The sequence below is a fragment of the Hibiscus syriacus genome, unplaced genomic scaffold (assembly GCF_006381635.1).
Source record: "Hibiscus syriacus cultivar Baekdansim isolate YM2019G1 unplaced genomic scaffold, ASM638163v2 tig00110370_pilon, whole genome shotgun sequence".
NCBI lineage: Eukaryota > Viridiplantae > Streptophyta > Magnoliopsida > Malvales > Malvaceae > Hibiscus > Hibiscus syriacus.
Window position 1 is genome coordinate 121,788 of NW_024062707.1, and position 25,294 is coordinate 147,081.

The window sequence follows — 25,294 nt, forward strand, 5'->3', positions numbered from 1 at the left end:
AATATTTTAATGATAAATTAATAATTTATTATAACCGCTCTTTCCAACAACATTAATCTTTGAAGTTCAATTTTTTGTTTTTTATTTGGATAATGTGTCATATATGATATTGTGATCTTTAATTGAATTAATATGAGACCAAATCTTTGAAATATATCGAATTATATAAATTAAATTTATGGCTTTACTAATTAAACGGCTCACAAAACAAAGTAAACATATGATTTTAGTATGAAATTTAATGTTTAAAAGATTATTATTTTATATACAATGGTACAAAATAATTTTATAAATTATGTTAAGAATATGGAAAATATATTCAAATTATTTTAAAAAATCAAAATATACAAAACTTAACATATTTAATCACTTCTGTTTAAGAAAACATTTTTCATCACTTTAAAATCGTTTTTGTAATTATTTTTGTCTCCTGTTGGATCGAATAATATTTAAAATAAGATTTAGGTCGAATCTAGCTGGGAATTCTTACTGTAGGACATAAGAAACACCATTTCCCCTGCAGCCTCACCCCATCTGATACAAACCCATCGTTACAATACCAGAAAAAACGGAAACAAACAGAATAACAGTCACTCCATCTGATCACTGAGCACCTCACGGATCGGATCATCTATCACATCGAGACTCTCTCTTCCGATCGCTGCGCTTCGAAGACTCAGTTTCATTTCCTCAGATAAACACTTTGATCTCTTTATATTTTTTCGGAGGCTCAAATTCTGTAGGTTTTCCTTGCTCCCTTTTAGTCTATTTTTCAGCTTCATGTTATTATGTTCAGAGGCTTTCATTCTTATCCTTTGCTTCGTCTTCTTTCTCGGATTGGATAATTCGATTGGATTTTTTACGGTTAAGTGCAAGTAAAATTTTGTCACTGGGAAAATAATGGGGGCTTTAAGGTTTCTCTTTGGACTTTTGGTGATTTCCTTTACATCGTGGATATTTTTCATGTAAGTGCATCCATTCTTCTCCATTTCGTGTTTAATTTGATATGTGAAGACGTGGACGTGATTATTATTAACTTATATTATCTGAAATATTAATTGAATCATCTTCTCGCTTATGCATTTCGATTTTATTATTCTGTGTTTGGAATTCCTTTTAAGGGAACCTTTCCATGGTTCTTTAGTGTTTGTTCACGATGTTTATTTTTTATTTCTTGAATAGTCTGGGGTGATTACAACCTATTCAGAACTTTCTTTACCCTATTGACAACGTGTACACATATCGCAAACGCAATTGTTCGCCTTGTTTATAATTGTGGTGATAAAAGCGGTTTTATATCCAGTAAATTTGTGTATGGAAACAGTTTTTGTCTGTACTTAAAAAAAATCTTAGGTAATGTATAATTGTCTATATTATACCAAATATAAGTGTTGGGTGGCGAGACCCAGGTTTGAACTTTAGAGACAGCATTGTTGGCGGGGACTACCCCGAATCCTGAACATGGACCATAAAATGGACATGAATTATACCAAAAAATGTTTGTATTATGTTTGAACTTGGAGGTGATGACTGATGATCCATCTGTGACCGAGATTGCTAAAATTTATGTTATACGTTTTATTTGACTTTACAGATTTGCTTTGAGGTTGCTGTTTTGGGTTCTAAGCAAAACAGTCGGAGTATCCATTGAATTCCGACTTGGAGGATGGAACTGTTTGAAAGATATAGCGGTGAAGTTAAAAAAGGTCTTTATCGAATTTCAATTGATTGTTTCCATCTTCAATATTCTGTTAAAGTAGGACTCTTAAATGTAAGTTAAATTGTTGAAAAACTCACTTTCTTCTGTTGTTATTCTATTTACTCATTAAACTATCTTGTCGGGAAGGATGGAAAAGTGAGTTCGAAAGTCAGTTCATTGTAGTAGAGGGAGAATGAGAAATAATTTATATTTTTTTAATGTTCTTCAGTCGAAAAAGTGGTTGCAAAGAGTGATATTAATGTTTTGCGCTTCCTTTGTAGGATGGAAGAATGAGAGGAGAGAAAGTAATTTGTTATTGCACTTACATCTGTTATTATTATTTCATAATTTGATCTTTTACCAAAACTATTTCATGTTCTTTTCAATCTAAGATGAGGGGAAGGGGTTTAGCAGATAGGATCTAATCATTCTGGTGTTTTTGGTCTGGAATTTGTTAAAACTGGAAAATGGGTGGTTATGGATTAAGAAGAAAACTGGTGTCTTACATATTCTTCCTGTTAGATTTGTCTAGAAATTAAGTTGACAAGTTAGAAATTTCATCTTGGTTGGTGGCCAACTTATTGGAAATTTCATCTTGGTTGGTGGCCAAACTTTGAACATGTGAATTTCATATTTAGTGGCTAACTTGTACACATTGAAAAAATTCTTTGGTAGGTGGCCAAACTTTGAACATATTGTTCTTGAAACTCAACTATAAATAGGCCTAAGTATTTCCATTAGAAATCATCCCAAAAACAAGTTCTCTCTTCCTCTTGTATTCTTCATTCTCCCACTTTGGGAATTCCAAAGAATTCCATTTGTTGTAATATTGGCGATATAGTGAAGTTATCATCCGGTGTGGTGCCCGAGGAGTAGACGATATTCTCGTCGAACCTCGTAAATTTGGTGTGTTCTCTCCTTTATTGTTTTTTATTCGGTTCTTTTCCATTGTGTTTCAATATTCAATAGTTTGACAGGATTATCCGCTGTGCAAACTTTGGTGGTTTTAATCTTGACATTTTAGGTCAATTTTAAAACTACGTTCGTGTGGGAAATAACCCGTTTTCCCCAACAATTGGCATCAGAGCTTCGGTTGAGGTTATCCTGGTGGTTCCGTTGCTGAAAAGATACCGTTCGTGATATTGAATATTGTTCGTTAGAATTAAAATGCCAAAATACGGATCAGTTGAGACATCAAGCTCTTCATCTGGACCGGTGAGGAGGGTGATGTCAAATGCAAATTTCTCGGTGGAGTTGTTCGATGGATCCGGTCATTTTGGCATGTGGCAAGGCGAGGTGTTAGACGCTTTATTGCAACAAGGTCCAGACATCGCCATTGAGGAAGAAAAGCCCGAATATATGGAGGAGAAAGAATGGGGAACAATCAATCGTTTGGCGTGCAGCACTATTCGATCTTGTCTTTCCAGGGAGCAGAAGTATGGCTACAAGAACGAGACTTCTGCAAGTAAGATGTAGAAAGCTTTGGAGGAAAAATTCCTGAAGAAAAGCTCTCAGAATCGTCTCCACATGAAGAAAATATTGTTCAGATTTGATTATCAACCAGGCACCAGTATGAATGAACACATCACTGCGTTCAATGAGCTAGTGGAAGACTTATTGAGCATTGATGAAACCTTCAAAGATGAAGATTTGGCTTTGATGTTGTTGTCATCTCTTCCAGATGAATTTGAGCACATTGAGACAACGTTACTTCATGGTAAGGATAATGTTACCCTTAAAGATGTAACTGCTGCTTTGTATAGTTATGAACTCAGGAAGCAAACCAAGAAGGAGAGCAAGTACGAAGCAGCAGAGGCCATGGTGGCAAGAGGTCGCTCGAAAAGTCAAAAGCCAAAGTGGAGAGGGAGATCAAAGTCGAAGTCCAGACTGGGAAAAGATGAATGTGCCTTTTGTCATGAGAAAGGCCATTGGAAGAAAGATTGTCCGAAGCTGAAGAAGAAAGGAAAAGCTGCTCCAGATGCATGTGTTGCAGAGCATGATGCACATGACTCTGACATATCATTGGTTGCTTCATCAACAACATTCCATTCCGATGAGTGGATATTAGATTCGGGTTGCACCTATCATATGTCCCCTAATCGGGAGTGGTTCTCCAATTTAGTGGAACTAAATGTAGGAATTGTTTATATGGGCAATGACAATGCCTGTAAAACTGTTGGGATAGGTTCAATTCGATTGAAGAATCAAGATGGATCAACCAGAGTTCTGACAGATGTCCGATACGTGCCCAGTTTGAAGAAAAATCTCATCTCGTTGGGAGCTTTAGAATCCAAAGGCTCAGTAGTCACTATGAGAGATGGAGTTTTAAAAGTCACATATGGCGCACTTGTGATGATGAAGGGCATCAGGAAAAATAATTTGTATTACTACCAAAGTAGTACAATTATTGGAGTAGTTGCAGCAGCTTCTGGAGGTGATGATTTGGACGCAACCCAGTTGTGGCATATGCGGTTAGGACATGCTGGAGAGAAATCCTTGCAAATTCTGGCAAAGAAAGGATTGTTGAAAGGTGCAAAGGCTTGCAAATTGAACTTTTGCGAGCATTGTGTTCTGGGAAAGCAGAAGAGAGTGAAGTTTGGCACCACTATACATAATACAAAAGGTATTGTAGATTATATTCATTCAGATGTATGGGGTCCTTCAAAGACATCGTCTTTGGGGGGAAACCATTATTTTGTAACTTTTGTAGATGACTTTTCCAGAAGAGTTTGGGTGTATCCGATGAAATCTAAAGATGAAGTGCTTCAAATTTTCCTGAAATAGAAAAATATGATCGAGAACCAGACTGGTAGAAAGATCAAATGTCTTAGAACGAACAATGGAGGGAATATAAAAGTGACCCATTCTTTGACGTTTGCCATGAGTATGGTATTGTTCGACACTTCACTGTTAGACATACACCACAACAGAATGGGGTGGCAGAGCGTATGAACCGAACACTATTGGAGAAAGTTTGATGTATGTTGTCTAATGCTGGGTTAGGCAAGGCATTTTGGGCTGAGGCTGTGACATATGCTGGCCATCTCATTAATCGTCTGCCGTCATCAGCGATAGGAGGAAAAACACCATTGGAGGTATGGTCTGGAAAACCTGCTACTGATTATGATTCCTTACATGTATTTGGATCCACTGCTTATTATCATGTGAAGGAATCCAAGCTTGATCCGAGAGCAAAGAAGGCTCTCTTTATGGGAATCACCCATGGAGTGAAGGGATTTCGCCTTTGGTGTTTAGACACCAAGAAGGTAATTTGTAGCAGAGATGTTACCTTTGATGAATCTGCCCTAGTAAAGAAGGTAACAAGTGAAGCTGTCCAGACAAGTAGTACTCCGCAGTAGGTGGAGCATACTCCAAAACAGGTGGAGTTTCAGCAGATGATGATCCCAGAAGTTGATGCATCTGATTCTTCAACTCCAATAGAAGAATCAGAAGATGAAGAGGTTCAAACCCAATAACCATTGGAGACACCAGAAACACTTGCAGTTACAAGGCCAAGGAGAGAAATTCGTAGACCTGCTCGATTTGTTGATATGGTGGCCTATGCTCTTCCAGATGTTAATGATGATATCCCTATCACTTATCAAGAAGCAATACAAAGCTTGGAAAGTGATAAGTGGAAAAGTGCCATGGATGAAGAAATGCAATCTCTCCAAAAGAACGACACTTGGAAACTGGCACAATTACCGAAAGGTAAAAGAGCCATTGGATGCAAGTGGGTATTTGTAAAGAAAGATGAATCTCATAACAAGAAAGATGTTCGCTACAAGGCATGGTTGGTAGCTAAAGGCTACGCTCAAAAGGAGGGAATCGACTACAATGAAGTATTTTCCCCTGTTGTGAAGCATTCCTCCATTAGAATATTGTTGGCCTTGGTAGCACAGTTGAATTTGGAGCTAGCTCAACTTGATGTAAAGACGGTTTTCTTGCACGGTGATTTAGAAGAGGAGATCTATATGACACAGCCAGAAGGATACAAAGATGGTGGTTGTGAGAAATGGGTTTGTAAGCTGAACAAATCGCTATATGGATTGAATCAATCTCCGAGGCAGTAGTACAAGCGATTTGATAGCTTTATGAGGAGGCAAAAGTATACTAGAAGCAAATATGATCATTGTGTGTATTTGCAAAAGCTCAAAGATGGATCTTTCATTTATCTTCTCTTGTACGTTGACGATATGTTGATCGCTTCGAAGAGTCAAAAGGAGATAGACAAATTAAAGGCTCAGTTGAATCAAGAGTTTGAGATGAAAGATCTAGGTGAGGCTAAGAGATTCTTGGTATGGAGATAAGCAGAGATAGACAGAGAGGGAAGCTTTGTTTAACACAGAAGCAGTATCTGAGAAAGGTATTACAATGTTTTGACATGAATGAAAATACCAAACATGTAAGTATCTCATTGGCTTCTCATTTGAAACTTAGTTCTCAATTATCTCCTAAAACTAACGAAGAACGAGTGTATATGGCAAAAGTTCCATATGCTAATGCAGTTGGGAGCTTGATGTATGCAATGGTGTGTACGCGTCCTGACATTTCACAAGCAGTTGGAGTTGTGAGCAGGTACATGCATGATCCTGGAGAAGGACATTTGCAAGCTGTGAAATGGATCCTACGGTATCTCCAACAAACTGTGGATGTTGGTTTAGTTTTTGAACAAGATGAAGCACTTGGTCAGTGTATGGTTGGATATGTTGATTCCGATTATGCTGGTGATTTGGATAAGCGTCGATCAACTACTGGGTATTTGTTTACTCTTGCTAAAGCCCCAGTAAGTTGGAAATCTAAATTGTAATCTACGGTGGCCTTGTCTACTACAGAGGCAGAATACATGGCAGTTTCAGAGGCTGTAAAGGAAGCAATTTGGCTTAACGGATTGATGGAAGACTTGGGAGTTGTTCAAAGTCACATTAGTCTCTATTGTGACAGTCAAGCGCTATTCACTTAGCGAAAAATCAAGTCTATCATTCAAGGACTAAGCATATCGACGTGAGGTATCACTTTGTGCGGGAGATCTTTGAAGAAGGAAAGATTCTACTTCAGAAAATTGCGACATCAGAAAATCCTGCAGATATGATGACCAAGGTGGTAACAGTAATCAAGTTCAATCATTGTTTGAACTTGATTAACATCCTGAAAGTATGAACACTTTCGGGTGTGTGGCGCTTGTGAGCGCAGTTAGAGGCACTACAAATTTAGGGAGTTGAAGAAGTTGAGTAGGCTTGGTAATTTCAAGCCAAGTTGGAGATTTGTTAGATTTGTCTAGAAATTAAGTTGACAAGTTGGAAATTTCATCTTGGTTGGTGGCCAACTTATTGGAAATTTCATCTTGGTTGGTGGCCAAACTTTGAACATGTGAATTTCATATTTGGTGGCTAACTTGTACACATTGGAAAATTCTTTGGTAGGTGGCCAAACTTTGAACATATTGTTCTTGAAACTCAACTATAAATAGGCCTAAGTATTTCCATTAGAAATCATCCCAAAAACAAGTTCTCTCTTCCTCTTGTATTCTTCATTCTCCCACTTTGGGAATTCCAAAGAATTCCATTTGTTGTAATATTGGCGATATAGTGAAGTTATCATCCGGTGTGGTGCCCGAGGAGTAGACGATATTCTCGTCGAACCTCGTAAATTTGGTGTGTTCTCTCCTTTATTGTTTTTTATTCGGTTTTTTTCCATTGTGTTTCAATATTCAATAGTTTGACATGTTTATCCGTTGTGCAACTTTGGTGGTTTTAATCTTGACATTTTAGGTCAATTTTAAAACTACGTTCGTGTGGGAAATAACCCGTTTTTCCCAACACTTCCCAGTAGAGTACTTCTCCTATTTCAGAAAAAGGCTTTATTTTTTCCCAGTTTCTTCTTGCACCTATCTGTCATATCACTTCTTTTTCCTATCTAAGCTCAATAAATTTCTGAGACTAGAATTTGGTTGAACTATCATATGGATATTTTCACTTAAGGAATGGTACGGACCTTTGTATTGATGTTTCCTTTCATGTTGTTTCTTCGGGTGGAGTTCTTGGTATTTGTCTCTTATATGATGCGCTTCACCACTTGGCATATTACTGCAATGATGATCTGCTTTGTTTGCTTTCAACTTATATGATGTACTTTGCCCTAGTTATGACTTTGCAAAGGTCCACCTTTTACCTCTGTAAAATCTAATTGTGTTCTTCCATGGAGAACCTGATCATCACAAATCTTTTATTATTTTTATTTATTTATTTTAGTTCTGGGTGGGGAATTCGCCTTGGAAATTAATCTTATATGGGATGTCCATGAGGCACAGGAAAGAGTTAAGTAAGTTTTTTAGTAGAATTTCTTTGACTATATAAGTTTTTTAGTAGAATTTCTTTGACTATATATATATAGGGCTAAATGATGAGTGGGATGGTATGGTTATGGTTTGGTATGTAGCTTTTTTTTCATTGCCTACCATTCATGATTCAACTTATAAATGTACATTTTGAAGCGACCTCGGTGTTAAAGAAATTGTTGTTTTTTCTTGAGGTCTTGGTTAGAGCACCAACAATGCCAGGGGTGTGAACGTTCAATGTCAAATGGTTGAGATATCTTTGAACAAATACTGCCTTGTACTTATCCCAATTAATAAAAAAAATAGTTTAGTTGGCATTATTTCTGTAATAGCAACTTGGAGGTTGTGGCCTGTGGGTTTGAAAGCATTTAAGTGCGTAATACCCTCCACTATAGTTAGTTTGGGGGGTTTATGGGTAAGTTAGGAAATGTATCAAGGAAAAAAGCATGAAGGCTAGTTGGATGTTGTTATGTTTTTCCTCCTAATTTGTATCATTTCTTGCTTTTTGCTCTAGATACTATTTTGCAACCTATGTGCACATTATTCATCATTTTTTTCTTTGCTTGGATAATTTTCAGGGTGCTCTTGAATCCATATCAGTGGATGAAATTAAGCTCAGTTTATGTCAGTCCTCGGTTAAACTTGGGACTGGCAGAGTTTCTAAGAGCTTAAAGCTACAGTTGTTAATAAGTAAGCCAGAAATTGTATTAAGGCCTCCAAGTAAAAGCTCAAAGAAAGCTAAATCCCGTAAAAGCTCTTCGAGTAAAAGCTCTTCAGGAAAGGGAAAGAAGTTGATGGCTGTAGGTAACATTGCAAGATTTTTGTCAGTTTCTATTACAGATTTGGCTTTGAAGGTAATCATTCTTTGACCATTTTCTTTTTCCTTTAAGCAACGGTTTTGATTTTATATGATTCATTAGCTGCATATAGCATTTTAATGCTTTTATGAGGTGGTTGTGTCTGTTTTTTCACTGGAATAAATGTTAGATAAGGAGAGCTGGGCAGAGTGTGATGGGGCACAATGAATAATGATCTAAATTCAGCAAATTTGTGTTGGAGCATGATTCTAGTAGACATATTTATTAGCTTATTTTCATAAAAACGAACTGTTAAGAGTTCGATCTTGTTCATGCACTTATTTCATGTATGCTTTATCATGTAGTTCAGGTTCATGGTTCTCTGAATGATTCAGTTTCACAAAGATCCACTGCCAGTTTATACTAAATTTTTTTTTGTCCTGTTATATTTGAAAGTTTGTGTTCTCAAGTTATTTTTATCTTGAAATCTTACAGGCACCTAAATCAACTGTTGAAGTTAATGGAATCAAACTAGATATTTCTAAAGATGGTGGGTCTAAACCCAGTCTGTTTGTTATATTACAAATATTACCCATTTCTGTGCAAGCTGTTCAGCTGCTCTCTGGCAGTGTGGAAAAGCCTTCTGCTCCTTCTAGTTGTGAAGAGTTTTCTCTCTCTTGTGAATTTGGCCGTGATAGGTATTTCTTTCCTCTCTGAATTGTTCTTTACATAGGCCACATAATTCCAGCCCATTTAATCTTTGGCGTAATTTCGTTGGCTAGTTAGGGATAGTAAATTTTTATCTTTTGCATAAAGCTCCTTTGGGTTTCATTTCTGTCTCGTACACATATTTTCTACTTAAACATGTATTTGTTGTTTTGGCTTTTGCTTTATGTGCTAATATGCTCATGTTTTTTAATTTGCATTCAGGGAAGCTGGTTTAGTTGTCCGAAATGTGGACATTAACTTTGGAGAGATAAATGTAAACCTCAATGAGGAGCTTCTCTCCAAGACTAAAAAACCACCAGATGATTCTTCTCAAATTGATAAAGTTAAAGAGTCAACAGATGATTCTTCAACCACTAAAAAGCCTGATAAGAAACAAGCTGCAATTTTAGCATTGACAAAGCATATTTCTATTTTTCCGGAAAAGGTTTGTTCTTTTACTCATCAATAGAGACAAGCTTGCTATATCTTTTGTCTTCTAAGGTTGGAATCCATTTTCTAATTAAGGTTACTATTGAATACAGCACTTCATTATCAGAGTGCAAAAACATAGGTATTGATCCTTGGTCATAATTGTTTTGCCTTCTTATCTACCATGAAAATTGTTATTTAATGTTCTACTGGATTGGACAATTAAAGATGTAGTTCCAACCTGATTCGGATAACTGCTTTGGTTTACTATTGATGAGCTTAAGAATAGGCTGTATGTTAGCAGAGGGAATGTGGAAACTAAGAATGGAAGAAATTAAATAAGCATTCCTATGAAAGGGGGTTTTATTGAGAATCTCTACCATACAGAAGAAGATAGGTGTTTGTTTGATGGAGCCATATTGTCTTGTTTGAATATTGAGAACTCAGAATTAAAATATGCAGCTCAGAGACAGTGCTCAAGTTATTGAAGAAATACAATGTTCAAGTTTTTTGAATGCACTGGTCGCAAGTTCTCTTCATTGTTATTTTATTTGTTTTCTGAGACAGATTAGTTTCAACTTACCAAAACTAGATGTGAAGTTTGTGCATCGGGAACATGATATTGTTGTTGAAAATAACATCAAGAGCATTCAGTTGAAAAGCATCAAATCAAAATCGACTGAAGAGGTGGGGGAGAGTACACGAGTTGATGTCGAGTTGGAATTCAGTGAGATACATGTATAGCCATTACTATTGATTTTGCACTCTCTTTGTTTTAATTTTAACTACAATATTCCATTTCTGCATATTATTGAAATTGATTTGTCCTCTCTATTTCAGCTTCTTAGAGAATCTGGCTCTTCTGTATTAGAGATAAAGAAATTTGGCGTTTTCTCATTTGTCAGCATTCCAGTACAGGTGAGTCCTGTTAAATCATGCCAAGTTGGCGTCTTTTTCAAGTTGCTACACTATGTGTTTTACTGGGATTCTCCTCCCTAAAGTACCTGTATCAGACACTTTTGTCCAAAACATATTTGGACTAGGGCGGCTATAGTTCTCCATGTACATGGAAAAACTTGAAAAGGATGAGTATACTTACATCAAATGCATTCCTGTTTACATTTACCTGAACTTTGGATAATATAGCTAAAATGGCCCAAGTTGACCTGCCTTTAACATCAGTGACTTCTATAAAATCAAAAATTGCCAGGCAGGAAATTTATTTAGAAGGAAAAACCTTGTCTGTTTCCCAGGTGGGAACTGGTTTGATCATTTTATGCCCAATGCAGTAGGAGTTAAATTTCCCCGATTGGTGAATGATTACCTAATTCAATTGATTGAACTTAGCGGGTTAGTGGCTCTTGGATATGATCTTATCAATTGGAAAAACAAACTACCTAACAGGGCTACCTTTAGCAATTCTGACTTCTCTAGTTTCCTTATTCTATTCATTTGATTGTTAACGTGGGTGGCTAAAACAGCGTTGACTGCTTTTATTTTGGTCCCCTTCAAATGATGTACTATTGCCAGCACCCCATTTTTGTTTGGGAGTAGGGAATACTTTTTCTCCTCATTTCCATCTAGTTCTACTACCAGTTTATTCATCTTTTGTGTGGTAGCAGTATATGCTCTAACATTTGGACTTCTTAAGCATGATGCGGGTGCCGCATTTTTATTTTTTGAGTTGGTTCAGTGGCTTGTTTATTTATTTTAATGTTGTTGCTTTTCAGCCAATCTCACTTGTTAGAGCTGAAATAGATGTTAAGCTTGGAGGGATTCGGTGCAATGTTATGATAAGTACGTTAAAGAAACTGTTGAGGTTGAAACCCTCTGGTACAGGAGCCAAAAAGAAAGAAGTGGTTCTTCAAGAGGAAACTTCTCCTATTGAGAAGCCAAAATCAACTGAATCCAAAGCCATCGTGTGGAAATGTACTCTCTCAGTTCCTGAGATTACAATTGTGCTTTATAGTATCAGTGATGTGCCGCTGTATCAAGTAAGCAACATAATTTTTTTTTTCTATTGGGTACCTCTGAATGGATGACCATCTTGCAACTCATGCTGTTGTATATAGCACAGTGTTTTATATCTGAGGGTGCATAACCTGCTAGTTTTCCCTTTTTGCCAGAACATCGTTAATATTGTCGGATATATGCAAAATAGCGCTCTTTAACTCATAGTTTAGTTTAATTTCAGGTAATCATCTCCATTTTATTCTCGTTCCCGATGATCCCGCCAAATATTTAACTTATTCTACCAGCACATTGCTTCTGATGCATAATCAGGTGCCTTTTTTGTTCTAGGAACCATGGTGGCAGACTATATAATAAAAATGCGGTTTTCACTTTTAGAGTCAGCATATTGCTAAAATAAGAATCCTACTTTACTGTTTATCAATTCCGAATACATGAAAGTTGCTAATTGGGCTACTCAAATTAAAATCAAAGTTTATCCAAAAGGTTTAGATGCTTATGACGGTTTTACAAACCTAATAAGTTTCTTTGTTATAGATAAGGTTGTAGGATATCTTAGTTCCATTCAGGTTACAATTATAATATATTTACTTTTCTGAGAACATGATATTCTATTTGAATTCCATGTTCTTTCTGTTCCTTTTTTGTTGTTATTCACTTGTATGCCTTAAAAAGTTGGTTTTTGCCTTTTGGAATAAATCAATGAGTCACACCAATTTTGATTTCCAATGCAGGGCTGCTTACAGTCATCATATGTGTTGGCTAGTGACATTTCAAGTACAGGACCCACAGTACACACGGAACTTGGCGAGCTGAATTTGCGTGTGGCAGATGAAAATCAAGAATGCTTGAAAGAAAACATTTCCAGCGTGAAATCAAATTCAGTTTCATTACTGCATGTAGCAAAGGTTAATCTAGATTGGGGTAAAAAGGATATGGAATCATCTGAAGATGGCGGCACTAGATGTAAATTAGTTCTTTATGCTGATGTGGCTGGAATGGGGATTTATTCCACGTATAAGCATGTTGAATCACTTATAGTAACAGCCATTTCCATTGAAGCACTCTTCAAAAATCCATCTGCTAGTAAGAAAGCAACACAGAGCCGGACATCACGTTCATCAAAGCCATCAGGGAAGGGCACTCGACTTTTAAAATTTAATCTCAAACAATGTTCAATTAGTTTTTGTGGCGACACTTGCTTGGAAAACACACTTGTTGTGGCAGATCCCAAGCGTGTAAATTATGGTTCTCAGGGTGGTCGAGTTGTTATTAGTATTTCGGAAGATGGTACACAACGTACTGCCACTGTAATCTCCACGGTTTCAGATGAATGCAAGAATTTGAAGTACTCTCTTTTGCTTGACATCTTTCACTTTAGTTTGTGTGTAAACAAGGAGAAACAATCCACTGAAGTTGAGCTTGAACGAGTCAGATCTATCTATGAGGATCATCTCGAAGAAGATAAACCAGACAAAAAAGTTACATTATTTGATATGCAGAATGCAAAATTTGTACAACGCTCTGTTGGCCATAAAGAGATAACTGTTTGCTCTCTGTTCAGTGCTACTGACATCTCCATCACATGGGAGCCTGACATGCATCTGTCTTTCGTTGAACTTGGTTTGAAACTGAAAGCACTGGTTCAGAATCAGAAGGTTAAGGCAAGTGGTAATGAACATGCAGATAATGTCTCTAGTGAAAGAGAATTTGAGCAGAAGAAAGAAGTCATTGAGGTGGAGTCGGGTCATGTTAATAAACCAATGAAAAAAGAATCTATTTTTGCTGTTGATGTAGAGGTGCTGAGTATATATGCTGAAGCTGGAGACGGTGTTGATGCATTTGTGCAGGTTCAGTCGATTTTCTCTGAGAATGCCCGCATAGGGGTACTTCTTGAAGGACTGTTGCTTGGTTTCAACGGTGCCCATATATTGAAAAGTGGCCGAATGCAAATTTCCCGTATTCCCAATGTTTCCAGCTCATCTGATGCAACAGTACCAGTTGTCACTGTGTGGGATATTGTGATTCAAGCACTTGATGTTTATGTTTGCTTGCCTTTCAGGCTGGAGTTGCGTGCCATTGATGATGTTGTTGAAGAGATGCTGCGAGCTTTGAAGATTGTAACTAATGCTAAAACTAACCTAATTCTTCCGATGAAGAAAGACAACCCCAATCCCAAACCTAAAAAGCCTAGTTCAAACAAATTTGGATGTGTGAAGTTCTTCTTACGCAAGCTGACTATTGAAATTGAGGAAGAACCAATCCAGGGCTGGCTTGACGAGCACTACCATCTAATGAAGAATGAGGCCTTTGAGTTAGATGCTAGATTGAAATTTTTTAATGATTATATTTCGGCCAATCAGTGTCCTAAAACTGCTGAAAGTAATGATTCTTTCTGTGAAAGAAAGATCCAGTATAATGGAGCTGAGAATGATATGCAAGATCCTTCATCAATCCAAAAAATGCAAGAAGAGATATATAGACAGTCTTTTCAATCCTATTACTTAGCGTGTCAGAAGCTAAAGCCAGCGGAAGGCTCTGGTAGCTGGAGAGAAGGTTTCCAGGCTGGTTTCAAGCCAAGCACATCAAGAATTTCACTTTTTTCTATTTCGGGTACAGAATTAGATGTGACCGTGACATTGATTGATGGTGGAACTGATGGGATGATAGAAGTTATAAAGCAGCTTGATCCTGTATGTCGTGAACTTGAGATTCCGTTTTCTCGTGTATACGGGTGTAATCTTCTCTTAAATGCTGGCAATCTAGCTGTTCAGATAAGAGACTACCCATTTCCTCTTTTTTCAGCATTTTCTGGTAGATGTGAAGGCCGTATTGTGATGGGACAGCAGGTAAACTCCTAAGTTAACTCTGTTCACCTTTCTTCTCTTTTCCCCTTCTATATTCCAAGAAAAGAATATTTGAAATTCTTTGTATGTATATGAAGGTTGCTCTGATCTTACACTGATTGAAATAATTTTATTATGAATTTTAGGCAACAGCTTTTCAGCCCCAAATGTCGCATGATGTATTTATTGGGAGGTGGAGAAAGGTCCGCATGCTTCGGTCAGCCACTGGTACAACTCCTCCAATGAAAACATACACAGATTTACACTTACGTTTTAAAAGTGCAGAAGTGTCCTTTGGGGTGGGATATGAAACAGTTTTTGCTGATGTCAGCTATGCTTTCACTGTGGCGCTCCGTAGGGCTAATTTAAGCAAAAAAGGTCCTGGTCTTCCAGTGCTTCCAAAAAAGGAGAAGAGCTTACCATGGTGGGATGACATGAGAAATTACATCCATGGAAATAATAATTTATTCGTTTCCGAAACTAAATGGTACATTCAAGCATCTGCTGATCCTTATGAAAAGCTTCACATGCTTCAAATAGTTTCTGGTCCTTTGGAGATCCGGCAATCTGATGGCCGTATTTATGCCTGTGCAAAAGATTTTAAAATTTTCCTGAGCAGTTTGGAGAGTTTGATAAATAGTCGCAGCGTAAAAATTCCTACCATTGTATCTGCTCCATTCCTTGATGTGCCAGTCTTTAGCATTGAGGTTTTAATGGATTGGGATTGCGACTCTGGCCATCCCTTGAATCATTATTTATTTGCACTTCCTGTTGAAGGGAAATCTCGGGAGAAAGTATTTGATCCTTTCAGATCTACTGCTCTTACTCTCCGATTTGATGTTTCTCTTAAACCCCTCCTAAATGAGCCACATTGTAAGGCCGAGAATGTTTCAATTGCTTCACCAACAGTGAATTTCAATGTACATGATCTAGCTTGGCTGGCTAAGTTTGGAAATGTGGTGGCTTTACCCCCGTGCAAAATCCGTTTGTTTGCTCGGTTTAAGCGTTTTGGAATTCCACTAATTCCTAGATCAGGAAACTTGCCATTAGATAGGGTGATCACAGAAACTATGTTCCGTTTAGATATTACACCTACTTGTATAAAGTACAAGACGTTTGCTGAAGATGACCCAGCAAAAGGACTGACATTTACTACGACGAAGTTTAAAGTTGAAGTTTGTTCCAGTAGGGGTAAGCAAAAATTTACGTTCGAATGCATGCGTGAACCTCTTGGTCTTGTCTACCTGGGGCTTGACCTTCATTTGCTGAAGGCCTTTTTAGACAAAGGAGATAGCACTAGTGTCATAAAAGTAGGTCAAAGTTCTCAGTCTGCATCCATGGAACAAGTTCCTAGTCAAAAGGGCAATTCTACGATTGATTGCACAGAGAAGTATCCTGATGAAGGATATTTTGTGTCATTTGACTATTTTACAATCAGAAAGCAGTCCCCAAAGGCTGATCCTGAAGGCTTATCGGCTTGGCAAGAGGCTGGGAGAAAAAATCTTGGAACGACATATGTCAGATGTAAGACGGAGAAAGTGAGGGAGAGTGACGAGAATGCAGAGTCAGATACTAGTGATGACGATGGATACAATGTGGTTATAGCTGACGATTGTCAGCGTATTTTTCTTTACGGCCTTAAAATTCTGTTGAACATAGAGAATCGAGATGCTGTGAGGTCTTTTGGTGCTGGATTAGCCAAAGCAGTAGAACCTCAAAAGCCTTGTGCTTCTCGGCAGTATGCACAGAGGAAGTTACTGGAGGAGAAACAGAAACTTAGTGAACCTGAAATGCCTCAAGAGGATTCTCTGAAGTCTCCTTCTACAAACAATGTTGTGCCTTCCTCTTCTCAAAATATGGTGACATCAGCTTCAGATTCATCTGTATCACATTCAGCTGGAATGGAAAATTCATCTGCTGCTGCAGTTGGTATGTCTCAAGCTTACATGGAAATTGAGATGTATATATTCCATATAATTCTAATGGGATTTTTATTTCTGATTCATTGTTACAATTATTATCTTTTTGGTTATTTACAAAAACTGGATTTTTTTAGTTTCAAAAGTTACAGCTGTGACTTGATTGTTTTATTATAGAACGAGAAAAAAATGATAAGGTTGATGATTCCGAAGAGGAGGGGACTCATCATTTTATGGTGAATGTTATCGAGCCTCAGTTCAACCTTCACTCTGAAGAAGCAAATGTGAGTCAATCATTTTTTTCATCTTATGAGCTTATTCATTCTTCATAATACGTATCATAAAGATTAACCTGGTGTTGTAAATATTCAGAGTATTTCATATTCTTCTGAAATCATTGCTTGATTTCACTAGCTATATGTTAGGTAGGTCTTATAGTATATTCTAATCTGTATGATATACATTGTTTCTCTTATAACGATTTGTTGATAGTTATCATCTTATGTTGGCTATGTTTCGATAAAATAACTTCTTCTTGCCTATCAGGGGAGATTTCTGTTTGCTGCTGCTAGTGGTCGTGTTTTGGCACGATCTTTTCATTCAGTTCTTCGTGTTGGCTCTGAGGTGATTGAGCAAGCACTGGGTACTGAGAGTGCTCATATTCCTGAAGGTGGGCATGGCATGACATTGACACGCATGGAGTTTTCTGTGATGCTGGAGCATGTGCAGGCTCATGTTGCACCTACTGATGTGGATCTTGGAGCTGGAATACAGTGGCTTCCAAAAATTCGTCGAGGTTCTGAGAAGGTTAAGCGTACTGGCGCTCTACTGGAAAGAGTGTTTATGCCTTGTGATATGTACTTTCAATTCACAAGGCATAAAAGTGGAACCCCGGAATTGAAGGTGATGTAACATTTACAAAGTATTCATTTTTGCAAAGATGCACATGTCCAAGTATTGGCATATTATTGATTATAAGTAAAAATGAAATGTATTTTAATAGTAAAAGTATTAAAACTAATTCTTTCATGAAGAGAGTACAATATTGATTTTTATTTTCCTGAGCTCACCTTATGTTAAATTTGCATATGTTTTTTTTACTGTGTTTCAGGTGAAGCCGTTAAAGGATCTCAGCTTTAACTCTCAGAGCATAACAATGTCCATGACATCTCGCCAATTTCAGGTTATGCTGGATGTATTAACCAACCTTCTCTTTGCTCGGGCTCCCAAGTAAGTACATGCCCCAATTGTTTTCCTTTTGTTTATTTTTTACAATGTCTCTTTTATGAAATTATATTATGTGTTGTTATTAATTGTAAGAGTTTCTGCATGTCATGTACTTTGTCCTCGTTGGAATTTGATCCATCTGTTCGCAATATATATATGGTAAGCCAAAACTTTTATTAAAAACCAAGGGGTTACAAAACCAGCATAGAGCTAGTAGATTTTTTTTTTGATAAGAAGAGTAGGCCTCGTTAAAAACCTCCTTCATGATTTATGGAGCACAAGGTGCTCCTTAATCAGAGGAAGGAGGGAAAGAGTGCCTTAGAATTCATTAATAACCAAAAGACACATAATGTTTCAAAACAAACATAAACACTCCCTTTACAATAACCAACCCAAATCATAAAAACAGCCTAAACAAAACAGTGAAACTAGCCAATACCAGCCTTAGCTAAGCAATGAAAATCTATGATCTCTTTTCCTCTTTTTTTGTTTTGTTTGAAACTTGACAATTCTGAAAGTGGATATTATTGTAATAGTGTTCCTAAGTAAACAACTTCATTTTTTTTCAAATTTTAAAGAGGGACCTACTGATTTGGTATGTGTGCAATACCCTTTATGAATCCAAGTCCAACTCCAAATCAAAAAGTTAGATTTGATGAAAATATCAGTTGGAGATAAAGCATTTGTTTTTTTAGGGTTAGGCTGGTTGAGTGCTATTCTTCTTCCTTTTCTGCATGTGTTTAAACAATATATTAGACCTTTATTTCAGATTAGTTTGATCAAGTGTAGAGCATATATTATAAAGTACAAGGATGGTCAGTAGCTGGGTTTTCTTAACGTTACCAGGCATCCTTTTACATTATCTTAAAAACAATAAACATCTATTATATCTTGATTCAGATCTATGTGAAATGTAACCTATGCTTCAATATTCATTGTATGTCAATTGAATGCAATCATCTCCTTCGTTAACTACTTACAGCAGTCACAAAATCTCAGCAGCAAAAGAGTTTTATGGTAATATAGTTCCTCTCTTCAAATTAATGGAAGTAACATGTTTAATCCAGGCCTAAAAAAAGTTGCTTCACTTGTCCTGGAGAAGATGATGAAGATGAAGGGGAGGAAGCAGATGCAGTGGTTCCTTCTGGTATTGAAGAAGTAGAACTTGCCAAAATCACCCTTGAGAAGAAAGAATGGGAGCATAAGTTTATCCTCAACAACATTAAGAATTTATCTCTTCATTGTGATACTTCAGGAGACAATCTGGAAAAAGGTGATTGGTGGATGGTAAATGGTGGGAAATCTATTTTGGTAAGAAAGTGAACATTTTCAATAATCTCTAATTATCAAATTTCCATGTTTGTGGATTTATGCTCTCTTTGAACCTTCTTAGCTTTAAAAGGTTAATATTGTTATATGAGCCAACTCATATTAGAAAAGTGGAGAGCAGAACTTTCCATTGTTTCACTTTTCAACTCCATTTTAATGTGATGTGAAAGAGCATGAACCATTGAGAGGTCAAATAATTTAGCATGCCTGTTTGATTCCCAATTTCCTCTTGTCCGGGAAATTGCTCATGATCTTTGTTCCGGAGATATATTTCCTATGAATCCCATAAATTTTTTTTCTGCTGAGAATGTACTTATTGGTGAAATAGTGTTATGGAATTTAACTAAGATGCATGGTATCTTACTGGTTAAGGCTGAATTTCCTTCTTGGCATATCTTTCCTGCCAGAACCAATTTCTAAGGTGTTTCCTCAGCCAATATACTCGTCACTCAAAGTGTGAGTATATTTATTGGTTAGCATGCGGAAAATTTCCTTGAAATTGTATGTGGGTCAGTCCCTTATCCTTTACCTGACTATTAATTTTTCAGGATAACTCTTTGAATGTGGAAAGATACTTCACCTACATGTATAGAATCTTGAAAACTAGAAAAGGCCGCTCTGATTTCCATAACTCTACAAATCTGCAATTTCTTTAAAAATGCACTTTGGGGCTTAAAAAAGGGATGTTTATTGAACTAAAGAGGCTAACTATGGGGATAAAGAGTGTACCTTGATAATGCATTTTAGGGTTGCTGTAATTGTTGGAGGCTTTCTGTTCAGTGGTTTTTACTGTATCTCCTGTTATCTGTTACGACATTACTAATGGATTCATTACAGTCAGGGCATGGATTTTGTGTTTCTCATTAGTCTTCTTATAGATTTCAAGCAATAGAACTTGATTTGTGTAGGTGCAAGGACTGAAGGAAGAACTTGCTGACGTAAAAAAACTTAGGAAGGAAGCAACAGCAGCCTTAAGGGTTACCATGCAGAAAGCAGCTCAGCAACGGCTGATGGAGAAAGAAAAGAACAAAAGTCCATCCTGTGCCATGAGAGTTTCTGTGCATACTACAAAAGTCGCATGGAGCATGCTTATGGATGGCAAACCATTTGCCGAGGTAGAGATGAATGACCTGGTGAGTTCCTGAAAACGATAAGGTTACTTTGTTTTATGCTTATGCTAAAGAATATCAAATGATGCCTTTCTTTATCTTTTAGTGGGGGTTGTATTTCCAAATAGATGAGCTTGTCCTGAACTAACAGTGATTAGGGTCAGTCCGTTCAGTCAAGCCATATGTTTAGGCTCAAATTCACAGATGATAGGTGAGATGATACATGTATCTTTTATAGGATAAGAAACGAAGAAAATGTTAATTTATATCTTGTTGAAGGTGAAGTGAAGGAAAGTAAGAGCTCAAGTTTAATGACTTTTATTTAGGTCTGATAGTACCTATATCTGGAATACATTAGAAAATGATTGAACTCAACTTTTGAACTTGTACTAACAAAGTTATACATTTGGAGGTTATTGAAAATATTATATATGTGTGTTTTGATCGATTATTTATTTTAGAAATTAGTACCTTCCTCCTCATTGGTCTGTACTAGTTATGCAACTAGAACCTTTGATCGATTATTTCTTTCCATTGCTCTGTTTTAATTTGACATTTGTCTTCTTTATTTGTTCGTTATTGAATTAGGGTTTAATTGAGGCTTAAATTCCACAAGGAATTGCACTCAAATAATGTTTGCTTTTGAAGATGGAATCTTACAGCTTTTGCTCATCTGTTCATGCAGATTTATGATTATGATCGTGATTACGAAGATATTGGTGTAGCCCTGTTTACAACTAAGTCCATTTTTATAAGAAACTGCCTGCCTAATGCAAAATCTGATACACTTTTATCAGCCTGGAATCCTCCTCCAGAATGGGGAAAGTACGTACTTTTCCATGATTATGTTGCTTTGGTCGTGCCTTTTTTTTTTTGCTGGTCATAGTTTGTGACTACTTTTAGAATATTACTTTTTCACTTTTCAAGATTTATAGTCGTTTTGACAACACGCCTCATCTGAAACTCTGAATTCATATTCTTTAAATGCCAAAAGAACCCAGTCCTATATTTACTTCTGTCTTCCGGTCCTCTGGTTTTGCCATTTATGACATTTGGAGCTTGCTTATGTACATGATCATTCTTCTTGAAATATGTGTGTGAAGATTTTGGATTAGATACCTCAGCTTGTTGTAACGATTCTTTAGAAACTCATCATACCAACTTTCCTTGGAGCAGAAAAGTACTGCTTCGCGTCGAAGCAAAGCAGGGAGCTCCCAGGGGTGGAAACTCGGTTATGGAGCTTTTACAAGTAAAATTCACTTCTTTTCTCTCTTTTCCTTTCAAATTCATTGTTCAAATGTGCGAGTATTTTATATTTTGAACGACTTAAATACAGAACATTTGGAACCATTAATAGCTTTTATATAGTGCTGAGTCCTGCATGAATTCATTGATTGCATGTTGATTTAACCATGTTCTGGTTCATATGTTTGTTCTAAGTTGGATCCCCTTCCTCTTTTGAAAACCTTGATTATATCGTTGATGTGCATCCAGATGTCTATAAAATCTCGTGGAGAAGATATGATAACTGCTATAGACAGATATTTATTATCCCATACATAGCCAATCTTCTCTATGTATTCCTGTGAGTTGATTTTACAGATTAGATTAAATAATGAAACTAATATGTGAGTTGAAAGATTGTCATAGCTTTGTGAGAAATTATAGCTGGATCATCGGTGAATATGATTAAAATAAGATGGCATCTGGAATTGCTTCCATTAAAAAATGTATCAAAAACTATCAGCAATTACGGAGAAATAAGATTGTAAAGAGAAAACAAGAAGCAAGGTCCACAGAGAAAAGACATGGATTTTGGTGATCATGCTTTTGGTCCTTGATTCCTCGAAACTGAGCTTGAGAGTGTTCAATGAATTTGATGAATCAGTGTTGAGAAAAGTTGAGACAACCTATTTCTTATGTACTGTAGGTAGATGTATATCCGCTTAAGATACATTTGACCGAGGCAATGTACAGAATGGTATGGGGATACCTCTTCCCATCAGAAGACCAAGATTCTCAAAAACGAAAGGTTAGTTTTGGGCTTTGTATCTTTGAATCTGTAAGCAAATTTTCACTGCTATTGGTGATGTTCTTTATGGTTGGAACCTGGGAAATGCAGGAAGTTTGGAAGGTCTCAACAATAGCTGGTGCAAGAAGGGCAAAGAAAAGCATGGATGTTACTGCAGCAGTCAGCCAAGCATTAAAGGAATCCGAGGGATCACACAAATCAAGACCGTCCATTACTGATCTGCCAACTGATTCTAACAAAGTAAGCATCCTTATGTTTTGGTAACTTGTATTAACGCTGAAACTTATTGAGTTGTTTAAGCAACCAGGTTCTATAGAGGCTTTGGATCTTTATATTTCTAATGCATAAGATGTTTCTGGAACCCACTTGCAGGCATCAAAATTGCCAGACCTAAAACCTGGAACCCACTTGAGGAGAACATCTTCTTTCGACAGAATGGAAGACGCTGTTGCAGAGTCCATAGCTACCGAACTTCTCATGCAAGCTCAATCTTCGAAAACGGACCTACTTGAAGACACACGATCTGCTAAAGCTGGTCAACCCATTGAAGAGAAAAAGCCTAGGCCTCCGAAACTGATTGAATTTCGCAGTATCAAGATAAGTCAGGTGGTTCAACTAATTTAATTGGCTGTCTCATGTTTTGTATTGCCATTATTTGGTTTCTATTGTCTTATATTTCTGTTGTTCTGCATTAGGTTGAGCTGTCAATAACGTACGAAGGGTCCAGATTTGTTGTAAGTGATCTCAAGTTGCTGATGGATACATTTCACCGAGTCGAGTTCACCGGAACATGGAGGAGACTGATCTCTCGAGTTAAGAAGCATGTTATATGGGGAGTCCTAAAGTCTGTAACTGGAATGCAGGTAAGGGATCTTAATGATACTCCTGTAAACCGACCTTAAAATCTCCATACTATGAATCTTCTCTTACTTAGAACGTAACAGTCTTGTCTCCCTCCTATTTGTTGGATTAGGACATGGAAATTTCTAATGCTTAATTTTACAATAAACTATGATAATAATTGTTCGTTTCTTCATTTTCTTAAAGCATCCACTACCATCACATATTAGATTTGTGTGGGATTTTATGAAGAAACTAATAAAAAAAATTGAATATACCCGTGCCGAACTTATATTCATTTCTAGCACTCGCACTGATCTCAAGTAACATATTATTTGCAAACATGTAGGAGCTTAGTTTATACCATAAAGTTTGGAATGCAGATCTTCTGACCTTCCTTTTAATTATTTGACATTTTGGTAGGTCAAGAAATTCAAAGACAAGGGACACAGTCAACAGCCAACTACAACTGCTGCTCCTGATGGTGAATTCCATCTCCTTGACAATGACCAAGCTTCTGATCAGAAAAGAGCCTTTCCTAAGCGTTCAGCTGATGGCGCCGGTGATGGATTTGTTACTTCTGTTAGGGGCCTCTTCAACAATCAACGGCGCAAAGCCAAACAATTTGTGCTACGAACTATGAGGGGTGAAGAGGAGGGCGACCAGCAGGGACAGTTGAGTGATGGCGATGCTGAGATCTCTCCATTTGCTCGGCAGCTGACAATAACCAAAGCTAAGAAACTTATTAAGCAGCACACAAAGAAGTTCGAGAAAGGTATGAATTCGTTTACTTCCCCCGATTTAGTTTTGTTTCAAACAATGGTTGTCTATGAAAGTAAGAAGTTTAGACCGACTTTTTTTTTCTGGTTCAGGTTCTGGTTCAATTTCGGGATCGGTTGATCTAGATAAAGAACAAAATCCATCATCTCCTATGAATTCCACCAATCCAACTGCATATGAATCCGACTCTTCTAGTGGATCTGAACTCATTGAGGAACTGAACAGGATTCAGAAATAGATCCATATCTAAAAGAATTGAATTGCGAGTAGGGAGCAAACGCACATACACAATACAACAATAATATGCCTTATCAAACAAAAACAACCATGACCCTAACTTATTTTCAACCCAAATCTGAAGGTGCAAACTTGCATTGCTGACACACATCAAGTGCTTCAAGCAGTTCAATTCTGAAATTTTTGTAGCCTGAATTTAATAATTTTTTTATTTTGTAAAGTACATTTAAACATTTTATTTTGCAATAAAAATAAATAAATGTCAAAGTTGCTATCTTTTTCTCTTTGGGGCATGCTTCAGATATAAGACCTCAAAACATATTTCATCTGCACGGACTGACATGCTTCAAAGGGTTTCGGTGGCATAAACTTTATATCATGTTAGAAGGAAGAAACAAATGGCAACCTCAAAAGCTTAGATCAATATTTTACATGCTCTTCCTTGTCAGCACAAATGTCACACTGGCTTGATTCGACCGAGTTTGACTGAAATAGCAAATAGTATAATAATCTTATTTGAATTTGAATACGACTGTTTGACAAATATTTTAGGGTAATGAATCCAAATATTTAAGTTCTAGGTTAAACTATAAAAATAGTCACCAAACTTTTATGGCACTTTCATTTTAGTCATCAAACTTCTAAAACTTACAATATAATTATTAAACTTTTAATTCACTTTCATTACTATCATTGTTATTAAAGAATGTTAGCGTTAACACATTATATCATCTTCTTTCCCATTAAAAGTAAATTTTTCTGTTCATGAGAAACTCTTCATTTGCAACCTCCCATTTGACTGAATCAATCTTTCTAAAACCCTAAAAAAAATCAATCTCAGTTTTTCCATCAAATTATCAATCACAAAAAAAAATTAAAATAAATGAAAACACAAATTATAGTTTTTAGTACTTTCATTATAAAGCAGTTACAAAACAAATTCTCTAATGAAAAATGAAAAAAAAACTGAAATAAAAGAAAGTAAAGAATCCTAAGAGTATTTATTAAAGAAATTGAAATTAAAATTCGTGCTG

At 36.7% G+C, this 25,294-nt stretch overlaps 1 protein-coding gene across 1 annotated transcript; it reads left to right on the forward strand.

The window, feature by feature from the left end:
- The first annotated feature begins 862 nt into the window (after positions 1–862).
- LOC120121314 (protein SABRE-like) lies at positions 863–24,387 on the forward strand. Its single transcript, XM_039140701.1, has 23 exons — positions 863–965; positions 1,595–1,706; positions 8,615–8,890; positions 9,329–9,531; positions 9,764–9,986; positions 10,538–10,708; positions 10,811–10,888; positions 11,701–11,964; positions 12,676–14,790; positions 14,934–16,712; positions 16,904–16,990; positions 17,253–17,609; positions 17,818–17,936; positions 19,001–19,244; positions 20,171–20,395; positions 21,057–21,196; positions 21,548–21,620; positions 22,302–22,403; positions 22,494–22,643; positions 22,776–23,009; positions 23,099–23,266; positions 23,667–24,018; positions 24,116–24,387. Exons 1-23 carry the CDS (start codon positions 901–903, stop codon positions 24,259–24,261), a joined length of 7,683 nt encoding a protein of 2,560 aa, XP_038996632.1. The 5' UTR covers positions 863–900; the 3' UTR covers positions 24,262–24,387.
- The last annotated feature ends 907 nt before the right edge of the window (positions 24,388–25,294 follow it).

Excerpts from the sequence above, each read along its gene's own strand:
- LOC120121314 (XM_039140701.1), top strand. The coding sequence starts at position 901 with ATGGGGGCTTTAAGGTTTCTCTTTGGACTTTTGGTGATTTCCTTTACA. Across the intron at positions 1,707-8,614 it reads TAGCGGTGAAGTTAAAAAAG|GGTGCTCTTGAATCCATATC; the intron begins GTCTTTATCGAA and ends GATAATTTTCAG. Across the intron at positions 8,891-9,328 it reads TTACAGATTTGGCTTTGAAG|GCACCTAAATCAACTGTTGA; the intron begins GTAATCATTCTT and ends GAAATCTTACAG.